General features: G+C 37.2%; 1 protein-coding gene across 1 annotated transcript; it reads left to right on the forward strand.

The window, feature by feature from the left end:
* Positions 1–833: 833 nt before the first annotated feature.
* On the forward strand, positions 834–5,724 carry LOC113869588 (hexokinase-3-like). Its single transcript, XM_027505982.1, has 9 exons — positions 834–1,357; positions 2,752–2,902; positions 2,994–3,173; positions 3,634–3,708; positions 4,244–4,399; positions 4,478–4,576; positions 4,649–4,779; positions 5,189–5,270; positions 5,371–5,724. Exons 1-9 carry the CDS (start codon positions 1,086–1,088, stop codon positions 5,722–5,724), a joined length of 1,500 nt encoding a protein of 499 aa, XP_027361783.1. The 5' UTR covers positions 834–1,085.
* The last annotated feature ends 9,298 nt before the right edge of the window (positions 5,725–15,022 follow it).

The raw sequence follows: 15,022 nt of genomic DNA on the forward strand, positions 1-15,022 counted from the left end.
ATCTTTCTTTAATTTAAATTTTATTTTTAAGAGTAAAAAATGCATTTCCTGCTTCTGAGCTTTTCCTTGTATAAATGTTAATAAATTTTTTAATAGCATTCATTAAAGGGTTATTTTTTTATTATTAATAATACTATTCATAAATTTTAATATATTCTTAATATAGTTTGGTATCCATTGATTTTTAATTAATGTCTGAAGAGTAAGGACAACCGTTAGAGAAGTATTTATAAATTTATTATAAAAAAATAAAATATTAACTTCAATTCTTAAAATTAACTTTATACTTTTAAAAGTGATATATATTATTGAAAAAGATTAATTACATTTCTCTGTTTAAAACAATAACTATTTCTAACGTAAAACATAATAAATGTTTTATTTTTTTAATAAATTTTTACTATTTGAAATATATCCAAAATGGTGTAAGATAAAAGTGTTGTAATGAGTAATAGCCTAGTCAGCTAAGAGCAATATTAACGTAATTTTTGAATTGTTCTACTTATTTTCTCACCTGATAATAAAAATAACGAATAGAGTATAAAAAGTGTAATATGAAAGAGAAAAAAAAAATAGAAGAAGGGATAATTGGCATGTGATTTTGCTGATACGGTGGAATAACGGAGAAAGAGAGAACGAAAAGAAGAGCACAAGTCAAAGTTGTCATTAACCTCAAAATCTGTCATAAACGGTAAAAAGATCGGGGAGAGATACCGTGACAAATCCGATATTTCGCAAGCTGTCCGAGGGCAAATCTGTCTTTGCATCATCCATATAAAAGTTTCCACATCGGTCCTCAAACCAACACATCTTAATTCCAAACAAGTGCGTAGCCGCCGTCTCTCTCTATCACACTGCACTTTTCCGGTGCTTTCGCCGGACAATTGGATTTCCAATCGCCGGCGACTCAGTTCGTATCACCGGAGAAAAATCGTATCGGCGGGAGCCTGTTTCTTTCTATTAGGTTGCGGATAAGAGTTTCGGAGGACTGCGTGCATGTTAGAAGGTCGACGTTTTGTGATGATGAGCAATCGGAGGAGAGTGGGGAAGCGGCATCGTACGATGTGGTTTGATTGATCGGGGATATGGGGAGAGTGGTTGTAGGGGTGGCGGTGACTGTGGCGGTGGCGGCATGTGCGGTGGCGGCGGTGGTGGTGGGGCGCAGAGTGAAGAGTAGGAGGAAGTGGAAGAGAGTGGCGAATGTGTTGAGGGAACTTGAGGAAGGGTGTGATACCACTGTTGGGAGGTTGAGGCAGGTGGTGGATGCCATGGCTGTGGAGATGCACGCTGGTTTGGCATCCGAAGGTGGTTCCAAGCTCAAAATGCTTCTCACCTTCGTTGATAATCTCCCTAATGGGTAATCATTTTGTGCCCTTATCTTTGTTTTACCCCCATTTGGCTCCAATTCCCTTGCCCCTTTTGCCTCCTTAACTGTGCCATTGAATGAATTTTTATTTTTTTCTTTGATGGGTCTTTTGAGTTGTTGCTGTTGAGATTTTATTGAGTTGTTGCTTGGACATTTGCTGAGAATTTGGACTTTTGATTCCTTCACTGTGAAAGTTAATGTTCTGTTCCCATTGTTTGATTCTTTGGTTCAAGCGTGCCTTTTTTCCCTATCTTTGGAGTGTTTTCTTTTGATGTGCTTGTAATTTTTTATGTCCTGCTGGGTCTATATATGTAGTCTAATTACTTGTTTATTTGTTGTTTTTGCTTCTATTTGTTATACATGTTTCATACCTATGTGCATTTGTTTCTGGTGGATATTGTTTTCAAGTATGTGAACCACATTTTTGAATTGGGAATTTTGTTTATACGAACATTAGTTTTTCTTTTTCGATGTCCAATATGGCTTGTGTACTCTAGTATTTTGAAAACTTCACATTGTGATGCATGATTCGTGTCAATTCTTGAGTAATTTGAAATCTGCAAGAATGAGTTATAGAATCCCAGGTTTTTCAAGTGTGTGGTTGCATTCATACCTATTTTGAGTGTTACTGAGTCAAATGATTACCTGGTTGATCTGGAGACGAGTGTGCATTGATGGTGATGCTTACATGTTATCAAAGAGCTTGGCCATAACTTCTGTTCAGATTTCTGAGTTGTATTTTTATATACAGACATTAACTATTCCTTTTCAATGTGCAATAAATGGATGGTGTATCATGCTTTCTTGATGCATGATTCGTGTCAACACGTGACGAAATTTGAAATAAGCGAGAATGAATTATAGAATCCATCAATCCAAGGTTTTTAAATGTGTGGTTACATTTATATTGAGCGTTACCGGGTCAAATGATTGCCTGGTTGATATGGAGATGAGCACGCGTTAATGGTGATGCTTACATGTTATCGATGGGCTTAGGCATAACTTCTGTTTGGATTTCTGAGTTGTATTTGTTTACATGAACATTAACTGTTGTTCTTCAATGCACAATAAATGGCTGGTGTACTATGCTATTTTGATGCATGATTTGTGTCAATACTTTAGGTAATTTGAAGTCTGCAAGAATGAGTTGTACAATCCAAGGTTTTTAAAGTGAGTGGTTGCATTTATACCTTATGAGCGTTACCTGTTGATCTGTAGTGGAATGTGCATTGATGTGATGCTTATATGTTATCAATGTGCTTCAGCATAACTGTTCATATTTGGGAGATGTATTTGTTAAATAGATTTGCTTCTATACATGTTTGTGGTTTGTTGGTTTATATTATATATAAAATTAATTTGTTTTTATATTTTTATGTTATCAGGACTGAGAGAGGAACATATTATGCACTTCATCTAGGGGGTACAAATTTTAGGGTTTTGCGGGTAAATTTAAGCGGTCAACCATCTTTGAACTTGGAACATGAAGTGGACCGACAGCCCATTCCCCTGCATGTAATGACTAGCACAAGCGAGGTGACTTAATCAAAACTCTAAAATTTGAGTTATCTGGTATTTGTTTTGTTCTTTTAACATTGTAGAGGTTGATTTATTTTGATGCTTGCAGGATCTCTTTGATTTTATTGCATCTTCATTGAAGGAATTCATTTCTAAAGAAGGAGATGGTTCCAATACTTGGCTGGACAGAAGGGAGCTTGGGTTTACATTCTCCTTTCCCGTGAAGCAAATGTCTGTTTCCTCTGGCATTTTAATTAAATGGACGAAAGGGTTTTCTGTTGTAGATATGGTTAGTCAGTTGAATTTCGAGCAGTTTCTATGTGAAAAACTTGTATTCATAGGGAACTATGTGATAGGCAGAAATTCTAGTTTTGTTGCTCATCATAAAACTTGATCACCAATTTTAGTGAAAATTTGTGCGTGTTTAAGAAAAAATGCATGATGTACAGGGTAATAATTTGATTAGTTTTATACTAAAAAAAGAAACTAGTTATACGCCCAGGACATTCAATTAGTGGCATAGTTGAATTTTATTCTTGATTTTCTGTTGCATTTGATTTAGGTCTCATAGCCCCCTTTTAACTGTCCCTGCCAAATTAGTTTTCAAGATGACTATTTGTGTTTTTCCCCTTTAAACAGTTGCAAAATAGATGTGAATATCTTATTCAAATTACAATTGTTCTTTCAGTTACAATGATGTAAATATCAAAGCCGTGTTAGTAATAACAGCCAAAACTGTTTGTTGTCAGGTAGGAAGAGATGTTGCAGCATGCTTGCAAGAAGCATTGACTCGGAAAGGCCTAGATGTGCGGGTAGTTGCCTTGGTAAGGAAGTACTTTCTTTTGCGTACTGTTATGATTCCCCCCATCTCTCAACCCTCAAATTTTTGCCACCGAAAACAGTTTGTCTTATAATCATGCAACTGGGATTAAGCTGTTTTGTGAGTTCTGAGATCATGTCTGCCCTGATAAATGTTTTTCTAGGATATATTTAGTGTTCTTGTAGGATGTATGAGTTTTTAAATCATGTGTTGACATTCCTGTCTAATAGTTTTATCAGTCTAGATGTAAGAATTGGGTATGTGTGTCAAATGAACTGCTAATTTTTCACAAAGTCATCTTTTACTGTTAATTCTATATTTTTCGACTGGAGGATAATGGTGATACTTGTTGAAATGGCACCTGCATACATTCATGTTAAGAAATTGCGCAACTTTTTTTTAGTTGAGTAATCACTTTTTTTTATACCCCTTAATTTTGTGCAGGGAAAAAAGTCTGCTGTCATGTGACATAAATCCTTTTTGTTTCATTATATTACTGATTATTATGTGAAACATAATTTCATGTTCATTTAAAACAGGTTAATGATACTGTTGGAACATTAGCACTTGGGCATTATCATGATCCAGATACTGTTGCTGCAATTATAATTGGTACTGGTACAAATGCCTGCTATTTGGAACGGATTGATGCTATTATCAAATCTCAAGGTCTTCTTACGACATCTGAACGCATGGTATTGCCCTTCCTTCTATTCACTTTGCTTGTTTTCTGGTTTGGCTTTTGGTCTTATTGTAACCCATCTTATTTTTAGGTTGTCAATATGGAGTGGGGAAACTTTTGGTCATCTCACTTACCAAGAACATCGTATGACATTGATTTGGATGCAGAGAGTCCTAATCCAAATGATCAGGTGAGGCTCCGTATCTAATGACTTCTTTTTCTTGATTTGTCATGACTAAAATTTTGGAGATTTGGGGTGCAGGGTTTTGAGAAAATGATATCAGGAATGTATCTCGGGGACATTGTGAGGAGAGTCATTCTGAGAATGTCATTAGAGTCATCGGATATGTTTGGACATCTTTCTTCCAAGCTTTCAATGCCTTTCATACTGAGGTGAGTGCTGGATCTCAGTTGTTTACTGTGTATGCCAAGGAAAAACCAACAACTGAAATTGAATGTGTATATCTTAAAGTGTTTTTATAAAAACATGTACTACTATTTGATGACGTGGATATCCATCTGTGCTTTGTGATCCTTATGCTGAAAGATTCATGGCCTTGTATATTATGACTTTAATTGATGAATATTTTTAGTCCAACTTTTGATGTGAGACATCTTTGTTTCTCTAACATGCTCCATTAATTTATCTCTCTTAAAGGGCAAGAGTTTATTGCTTCAGGAAAGTGAATTTGCTATATATTTTATTGCTTCATTAGTTCTTCTAACATATGTTCAATGCTCAATCATTCTTTTCCGAATCTCTTATATATTGAAACTAATACAATACCTGATGGAATATCAGGACTCCTTCGATGGCTGCCATGCATGAGGATAATTCTCCTGACTTGAGAGAAGTAGCGAAAATCCTTAATGACATCTTTGAGGTAAACTAGCGAGATGCCACATGTTTTGTCCCTAAATGAGTGGCCACCCTACCGCTATTCTAATTCTAATAATAACGTATCATGTATTTGACTGTCTCAGATTCCTGAAGTTCCTTTGAAGGCAAGAAAAATTGTGGTGAAGGTGTGTGACGTGGTGACTCGTAGAGCTGCTCGATTGGCAGCTGCTGGTATTGTTGGTATCTTGAAGAAGATTGGTAGGGATGGGAGCGGTGGCATCACAGGTGGACGCAGTAGAAGTGATATGAAAATGAGAAGAACCGTTGTGGCAATTGAAGGGGGATTGTATTCTAGCTATACATTGTTTAGGGAGTACTTGCGTGAAGCTCTAAATGAAATATTGGGTGAAGATATTGCTAGGCACGTAATACTGAAGGTCACCGAAGATGGATCCGGCATTGGGGCTGCGCTGCTTGCTGCCTCCTATTCATCCTAAACTGTCGATAGGGTACACCTGCTATAAATATATATAAATTGTTTTATATGTATATATATATATATATATATATATATATGTATATATATATATATATATATGTATGTATGTGTATATATATATATATATATATATATATAACGTATAGCCATGTAAATCAGAAATTATTCTCCATATCTAATATCTCTGTATAAAGGAAGGTTTCGTCTATTCTTTGATCAAGTTATCCATTTATATAAATATTCTTGTTATTTTTTTTAAAGGTGTGATTTATGGCATTGATCTTTTAGCAATAGAGATCCTTTGGATGTTATACAATAGTATTAGGAGTAATGTCTTAAATTTGAATTTGCTAAAACCTGGAAGTTTAAACGATTTTTTTTTTAATTGCTCTGGTAGTTATTGAAGACTGCGTTTGAAAGTTAGCTTTTGAGGGAAAAGAGGAAAAATGAGAAGACCTATACGATGATAATCTTGTTTGAGAATTTTTACACAAAAAGAAGGGTTTTAAAAACTCTCCCAATTTCTTACTTTTATTTCTTTTTCCTTTTATTTCTTTCTTAATTTTCAAGTTCTTAAAGTAAAAAAATTTGATTTGTGAGATTGTTATTGAAACTACTACGTGACATGCGAAACTATTTTTCTTCCAAAACATGAAGCAATGCTCTTATGTTGTATTTTCATATTTTATTTATAATAAATTGAAGAAAGATCCAAATTGGTCCTCAAAATAATAATGACTTCTTTGTCTTAAAAATTATAGAATCAGTTTTCATAAATTTATATGAAAGTATACATTCCAATGAAAATATGTGGTTTATATTAGTTTATTATGTTTTAATTATATTAGGGATCAAAACACTGAAAATTCACTTTTGTCCTTAAATTTATGAGTTTATGAATTTCATGTACAAATTTTTAAAAATATCATATTATTCTTTAATGTTAATTATTGTCATTCATTAATTATTATGGTTAACAAAACGACAAAAACACGTTAAATGATACTTTGAATTCCTCGTTAGTGAACTAACTCTTTTAGATTATTTTTACGACACCTTTCTATCCACACTTTCTGTCATAACAAGAGCAAATTCTTAAGCTGCATTTTCTGATGGGAACCTTCTTAACTTGTAAGACTTCGACATAAGCTGCATTTTCTGATGGGAACCTTCTTAACTTGTAAGACTTCGACATCTCTGGCAAGATATCCTAAGTTTTTGTAGGGATGAAATAGACACATGAGATTGTTCTCTCACTTCATTGTTCATTATGTTTTTCTATTTTCTTCTTCTAGTTCAAGGTTTCAACAACCTAGATTTTGAAGCTCTTGTGGATTTCAAAATTGCATAAGACACATACAGAAAGCTCACAACATGGAAACACAAACACTAACTCATGTGCCAGAATAAGGTCTTATTCTTGTTAAGAATACAATAGTCTTCTGCGATCTCTCTGCTTGTCTTCTAATGTGACGTCTTTGTTGAATGTTTCAAATTCTTTGTGTTATGATGTAGGGGGTACTTGCAAAGGAACTCCAATGATGAAGTCAATAGTCGATATAGGGAAATAAAGGCTATTTAATATTCAGAAGTCAATCTCCTACCTGTATCTCCTACTTTCCTTTTATAGGTGAGGTATTGGGCTAATGGGTTTCGTGAATCAACCCTGTCTTTAGCCCTTTGATTTTTAGGTAATTAATCTTTTTTGTTCAATAATTATTTGTTTTAATCCTTAATCATATTATTTACTTATTATGACTGGAGGGACATCCGTTGTTTATGTTAGAGAGAAGAGGTATTCAGATTCTTCTTTCCGATGTAACGACCAAGTAGTGCCTTATCCAATACACTTGCCCCAAGCCCGAGGAGGTATGACATAAGGGCTTTAGATCTGTTGGCAATTTGGTATTATGATTTTTCTCTTACATAGGTCGAAAAGGTATGAACAGTGTAACTGATAGGGTACTCGGTTTAAAATCTGTTGGTGTCAGGCCGAAGAGGTATTCGGATTCCTGTATGAGAGAAAGATCGAATCATCTAGCGTAATTTTGCCTCCCAAGCCTAATAAGATGATGTGTTGGCATTTTAGAGTTTCACTAGATTAAGATTTTCTCGTAGTTCATGCTTTGAAACTAAAGGTTGCTCGTTCATATCTGTTAATTTGGAAGAGATCTGACGGTTATTAAAGGGGGTGACCCTTCATCTACCCGAAGCCGTGTGTTCTATAAATAGGTAGTGGTCTCCAAGCATTATGTACGCTTTCAGCTCTGCACCGAGGGGTAAAATTTGCTAATTTATTGAAGTTTTCTCTCTTTTAGACTTTAAGGTACGTTTGTTTCGCTTTGCCTTTTTCTTCTCTTCTTTTATTCTTTTATGGCTGATTCAATCAAGTAGGGGGATTCCTTATCGGACCAATCCAAGCCGAATACCGTTCCTGCTAATGAGGTAGGTGATCTAATCGAGACCAAAAGGGTTGAAGGTACTTCCTTTCTATTAGTTGGTATTGTAAATGATTTGAATGAAACAGTTAGGAATTTTGGAGATGAAACCAAATCGTCTAATGCTGACGGGGAGGGCTTTGAGTTGGGCGAATTATTGCCAAACCTAGTCCTCTAAGAGAAAGACCTAAGTTTTTGCCTTGTACAATTCCTGGTTACAAATGGGTGGATGGTAAATTAGCCGTGTACTTCTCATGCTTTCAACAAAATAAGCAACTACAATCCTTTATAGATCAATGTAACATATCACTATAGGATGCTTTAAACCCTTATCCGATAATTGTTAATGTCTGCCAAAGGGATGGCTCGAGAGACCCCAAACTAGTGTTTTTAGGTGGCAGTGCCGAGATGGTCGACACCTTTTTTGTATATAAATGCATGTTTAGAGAATTAGGAATAGTACTTCCGTTTGATGATTTTCAAATGGGTGTATTAAGGGTCTTGAATGTCGCACTGACACAACTTCACCCGAACGAGTGGGCGGCTATGCAGACGTTTAGAATCTTGTATAAATTTCATTATATCGAGCCTAATGTAGGTTTGTTTTTTCATTTTTTTTGTATCCGTCCTTCAAACAAGGCAAGGTGGGTATCGCTAATAAGGCAGGCTGAGTTGCCCCTTTTTAAACCTTATACTTCTTCTTTCAAGGGTTTTAAAACTAGATACTTTAAAGTAATCTTCCACTCTATTGGTAAAAAAATACTTTTTTGATAGTGAAGATAGACCTCTCTTTCCCTTTCATTAGACTCGAGTCCCTTGTCAATATGACGTGTACCTAGAAGAGATGTTGACCCCAGAGGAGTTATCGGCTTTGGAGCATATAAAATCTCTTCCTCGTGAACTCCCTGCTTGGCACTTATTTTTTTGCCAAAATTTCCTAAGTCCCAATTGGACTTGGAAGGTATGCTTTACCACCTTTGCTCTTGTTTTTGCTGACCTTGTTATATTGATTTGACTCCTTGTTCTTGGTGCAGGTTTAATGATGCAAAGAGGAGCCGGGGTGTCCTACCGTCGTGTCCTAAGGACTCGAGTTGTAGAGGGAACTTCGACTGAAGAACACTGCCACCCCAACTAGACCGTGTTCTAGAGTTAGCAGAGACACGCTCTCCTCCTTAAGATCTTCCCCTTGTCGAAGGGCATACAAAGAAAAGGAAAGACAAAGGCAAGGGGAAGGAATCCGAAAGGGAACAAAAGCATAAGCATTCCTGTGCTGTAGAGTTTACTGGTCCGAGCAGCTCTTTGGTTCAGACTGTCATCCTTCTAATGGTCTTTATAGATACTTTCTTTGTCGAGGGGGTCTGGGCTACCAAGCTTGTATCCCCATACCTGTTATCGGAGACCGGGAGGGCTGTTGTAAATAAATAAGATAACAGGTATTGATGACAATGGTACTGTGAGTTACAAACCTGAGCCATGGTGATGGCGCATAACTTGGCTTTGGAACCTTTGCTTCAACTAGAGAAGGTCTCAAGCCAATTCTCATCAACCCAGAGAGCTTTGGAGGAAAGTGAAAAGGTTTAGTCGAACTTGGCTGAAACAAACAAAGCACTAGAAATTGAAGTAGCTCAAATTAAAGGGTACTTTGACATTATTGAGGACCGGCTACGTGCAACTGAAGAAGCCTTAAAGGCCAAGAGCTTGGAGTTAGATGAAGCCTTCGCAAGAGAAAGGCATAACAAAGAAAAGGTTGATGCTAACATGGAGGAGTTCGTTGCTGAGCGTAATGGCAAGATTATTGCTGAGCATGAAGCTGGATTCCACCATGCCATGCAGTAGGCAATCAAAATTTGCTAGGTTTCCGCTAACTTCCACTTCGACTTGATAGATGACTTCTTTGGTGGAAAGTTTCTGACTTACAATGAAGTAGCTGATGACATGGAACCTGATGCCGAGGCTCCCTGCCAAGCTCATAGGAATGCTGCCGCGGACGTCCCAACACAGGATGCTGCTGAGGGGGCAATAATGGGGGGTTTTTCTCTTTTTGTAAAGCTTAGGTCGATAGCGCCTTATACTTTTTGTAGTACTTTTCAGCCATTTTGTGTTTTCTATTAATGCAAGTTTTATTTCTATACTCGTGTTTGACAATTTTTAGAGTAATACAGATTTACATCAATTAGGATATTCTTTTAATTAATCCTCGTATACGGTTTTAGACGTTTTTGTTAGTTTATTTATTACTCATGTTGATAACTTAGTTATTTATTATCCCATTTGTTTATTTAAGTCGAGTAAGTTATTAGTTGTGGCTTGTTTGAAGTAATCGTGATTGAGTGCATGTTTACCTTAAATGAGTGGGTTACTCGGGAAGGAATGATTCGAACTACCCGAGTGAGGTACTCAGGAGGAAATACTTGTTTCAATCTTAGCCGAGTGGAATACTCGAGAGGGAATAATTTGACCCTAGCCGAGTGAGGTACTCAAGATAGAATTTAAAAAAATAGAAGCACGAGTTTGTGAATAATAGATGTCTTTTTATTGATGGTATACCTCGTTAAAAACCTTCTCAGGAAAACCTCTTTTCACGTTCTTTTAAGAGGACAAAACACAAATGAGGAAAAGAGTGCACTGAATTTACATTTTACATTTGTTAACTAAAATAATACTTCAGATGTGACACGTTCCAGGTTCTTGGTATAGCTTTCCCCTTGAATGTTTCAAGTTTGTAAGATCCATTGTCTAGGCAAGCTGTTACCCGAAAGGGTCCATCCCAGTTGGCGGCAAGTTTTCCTTCTCGTCGGTCACGTCATCTTCACTAGTTGTTCTCCATACTAAGTCTCCAATTTTAAACTGTCTTGGTCTGAGCTTGGAGTTATATTTTCTTGACATCACCCTTCTACTTGCTTCCATCATGATAGCGGCTCAGTCTCTGATTTCATCTACCAGATTTAAGTTGGTGGTTAGGGAGAGAGAATTTGGTTCATTTTCAAAGTGTTGTTGTTGAAATAAAGGTTCACTGATCTTGATTGGAATCATGGCTTCGGTTCCATATGTTAACCAGAAAGGTGTTTCTTCTGTTACGGTTTGGAGAGTGCACCGATATGCCCAAAGAATTTCTGGTAGCTTTTCAGCCCATTCTCCTTTTATCAAGCCTAATAATCTTTTAAGCTCATGAAGAATAACTTTATTGGCAGCCTCGACTTGGCCGTTGCTCTGGAAGTTCTCAACTGAAGTGAATCGGTGCCTTATTTTGAGCCATTCTAAAAATTCGTTAAAGCGCCGATCTGTAAACTGAAGGTCATTGTCAGTGATTAAGGCAAGGGATATGCCGTAACGTGTAATAATATTTTTTCAAGTGAACTTTTGGACATTGTTTGTCGTGATAGTCACGAGAGGTTCGACTTCTATCCATTTGGTAAAATAGTCAACAACAACAAGAAGGTACTTACATTGTTGCCCTTTAGCCAAGGGAAATGGGCCAAGTAAATCCATTCCCCATATAGCAAAAGGCCAAGGGGAATAAACGAGATGAAGGTTCTCGACATTTTGGTGAATCAGTGGTCCATGTTGCTGACATGGAATACATTTCTTAACGAAAAGCTCACAGTCTTTGGTTAAGGTCGAGTAGTAATACCTTACTCTTAGCACCTGTGCCGCCATTGTTCGTCTTTCCGAATAGGTTCCACAGATACCCTCATGAATCTTCTGCATGATATAATTAGCTTATTCTTCACCAAGGCATTTTAATAGGGGATGAAGATCCCTCTCTTATACAACTCGCCACCAACGATGGTATATTTTGCTGCTCGTATTCTTAGGTATTTGGCATGGTCTAGGTCATTAGGGATTCTATTGTCAACGAGATACTGAACGATATCTGTCATCCAACTCCGCGGTGCTTCTTCAATTTCCATACACTCATGTTCTGAAATACTTGGCTTGCTAACCTCTTGATGAATTATGCTTTGGAGTTGTCCTGACTTCCAATGACTAGCTAATTTAGTCAGCCTATCAACTTGTGCATTTTGATCTCTCAGTGTATGACGGACATGAATCTCATCAAATTTGAGGTGTAGATTTTTAAACTCTTGATAGTATTTCAACATGATAGGGTCTTTAACTTGATATGTGCCGTTAACTTGTTTGACAACTACCTTTGAATCGCTCTAACATATTATTCTTCTGACCCCGATTTCCTTTGCTAGTTTTAATTCGGTCAATAATGCTTCATATTCCGCCTGATTATTGGAAGCTTTGAAGCTGAATCTTATTGATTGTTTTAATTTTACCTTGTTTGGTCCTTCTAAAATAACCCCTACTGTGCAGCTGCTTAGATTTGAGTATATATCTACATGTAAGTTCCACTTATCAGTGATAGGCATGACCTTAAGAGGATGAAATTCGTTAAGAAATTCTACAAGTACTTGGGCCTTGAGGGGTCCTCGTGTTTCAAGGCGAACATCATATTAAGAGAGCTCTACTGCCCATGCCATCATGCGCTCGACAAGTTTTAGTTTACGCAATATCTTCGCAATTGTACAATCAATACACATAATAATTCAGTAACACTTGAAATAGTGCCTTAACCACCGAGCTGTGTGCACTAATGCCAAAGTTACTTTTTTCATCAACTGGTATCGGGTTTCAGCATTATGCAGTGTTCGGTTGATTAAATATACCAACATTATAATGTGTTCTGATGTCTCTTATAAGAGTATTGAGCTGATGGCGTTATCTGAAACTGCTAGATAAACGATTATATCTGATCCTGGTTTTGGTTTGGTTAGGATAGGCGGTGTTGCTAAGATGGTTTTAAATTGACCGAAAGCGATTTCACATTCTTTGGTCTATTCAAATTTTTGTGTCTTCCTAAAAAGTTCTGCAAATGGTCGTGACTTTTCCGCTACTCGTGGAAGAAATAAAGATAGTGCGACTATCTGGCCGGCTAACCGTTGTACTTCTTTGACAGTATTAGGGTTGCGCATATCAAGTATTGCCTGACACTTATCTAGGTTCGCCTGAATCCTCTTTTCGGGAAGCATAAAGCCCAAGAATTTTTCTCTAGAAACCCCAAATGTACATTTATTGGGATTAAATCACATCCTATGCTACTTTGCTTTATTAAAAATTTCATTCAGGTGGATAATGTGATTATCTATGGTGGCGGATTTGACCACCATGTCGTCAACGTATACCTCTATACATCTTCCTATCTGCCTGATGAATATCTTGTTCATTAACCTTTGATAAGTGACGCATGGAATCTTTAATCCGAAAGGCATAACTTTATAACAGAAGTTTGCCGAATTAGTGATAAAAGTTGTTTTGTCTTCGTCTGGGGATACATCTAAATCTGGTTATATCCAAAATATGCATTAAGGAAACTAAGTATTCTGTGACCAGCTGCTTTGTCTACAAGGGCATTTATGTTTGGTAGGGAATATACATCCTTCGGGCATGCTTTGTTTAGATCTATGAAGTTGGTGCACATTCTCCATTTTCCATTTGCTTTTTTCACCATTACCACATTGGCAAGCCATGTAGAGTATTGTACTTCTCGGATAAATCCTGCTTGCAACAACTTAGCAATTTCCTCTCGGACAGCATGGGCTCGCTCTCCCCCCATTTTTCTCTTCTTCTGAGCAACTAGCTTTGCCCTTTTGTACACAGACAGTGGATGACATAAAAAATCGAGATCTATTCCAAGCATATTTGTTGTTGTTCATGTGAAAAGTCTGGTGTGATTGAGTAGTACCTTGTTGATCCTTTGTTGTTCAGCCTGTGATAATCCAGTTCTAAGGTATCTTGTTCGGGTAGTTCTCCCAACTGAAAAGACCTCTTTTCTTCGTTAGGTTCGACCTGAGGCCCCTCATCTATTCTTGGATTGAGCTTGACATCTGTTAAGTCCCCACCTAACCGAGGGGATACTATATTGACATCCCTACCCGAGTTAGATAAGTGCTTTAATCACAGGCTTGTAAAATAATATTCTCTGACAATCTTTTGGTCTACATGGACAGTAATGATCCTACCTCTGTCAGATGAAAATTTCATGGCAAGATGAGAGGTGGAGACTAGGCTTGCAATTTATTCAGGGAGGGTCGTCCCAACAATATATTATACAAGGTACTCGCATGAACCACCAAGTATATAGGTCAATACACCCACGAGTTTCTACTCTCTCTCCCAGAACCCCATAAGCGGTTCGTTATATTCTTTTAATTCCTCTTTAGGTATGCTCGTTTGCTAAAAAGTGTTCCAGTAAAAAATGTTGGCCAAGCATCCCTGATTGATTAAAGTTTTTCTGACAGTACAGTTGTGGATGTCAACACTTATGACTATAGGGACATCTTGTACAAGATCTACCCCTTGGAAATCCCGATCTGTAAATGTTATTGGGGGATCCAAACCCCGCTTCCCAAGGATATATTGTTGACTGATCAGACCTATCACAGGTATCTTTTTTAGGCTAAAATGGTAGAACCTCCTCCTGCAAATCCTCCTGCTATGGTGTTGATAGTGCGGCAAGGTTGATTGTCGTGTTTATTATGGCGTTGCTATGGAGGGTCTCTTGATCGGCTACGATGTCGTTCTTCTCTTCTATTGTGCTGCCATTTTGATTGTTCGATCCACTGACCTTTCTCTCTTTTTGTGTGTTTTGTTACAAAGTCTTGAAGATGTTTGGCCTTAACCAAATCTTCGATGCGGTCCTTGAGTGTTGTGCACTCTTCAGTAGTGTGTCGCCGATTCTAATGGTACTGACATGTCTTAGTTTTGTCTGCCCGAGAGAGGTGCTTGCTCACTTGGGGATGGTTATATCTTTATTGTTAGAGCCTGCTCAAGTATTCTAGACCGATTGGT

This window comes from Abrus precatorius, unplaced genomic scaffold, assembly GCF_003935025.1.
Source record: "Abrus precatorius isolate BTA unplaced genomic scaffold, Abrus_2018 Scaffold6, whole genome shotgun sequence".
Lineage (NCBI taxonomy): Eukaryota > Viridiplantae > Streptophyta > Magnoliopsida > Fabales > Fabaceae > Abrus > Abrus precatorius.

Bases quoted from the DNA above. Each gene is read 5' to 3' on its own strand.
- LOC113869588 (XM_027505982.1), top strand. From the start codon at position 1,086: ATGGGGAGAGTGGTTGTAGGGGTGGCGGTGACTGTGGCGGTGGCGGCA. The intron at 4,577-4,648 runs GTGAGGCTCCGT...TTTGGGGTGCAG, and splicing joins GTCCTAATCCAAATGATCAG to GGTTTTGAGAAAATGATATC. The intron at 5,271-5,370 runs GTAAACTAGCGA...TGACTGTCTCAG, and splicing joins TCCTTAATGACATCTTTGAG to ATTCCTGAAGTTCCTTTGAA.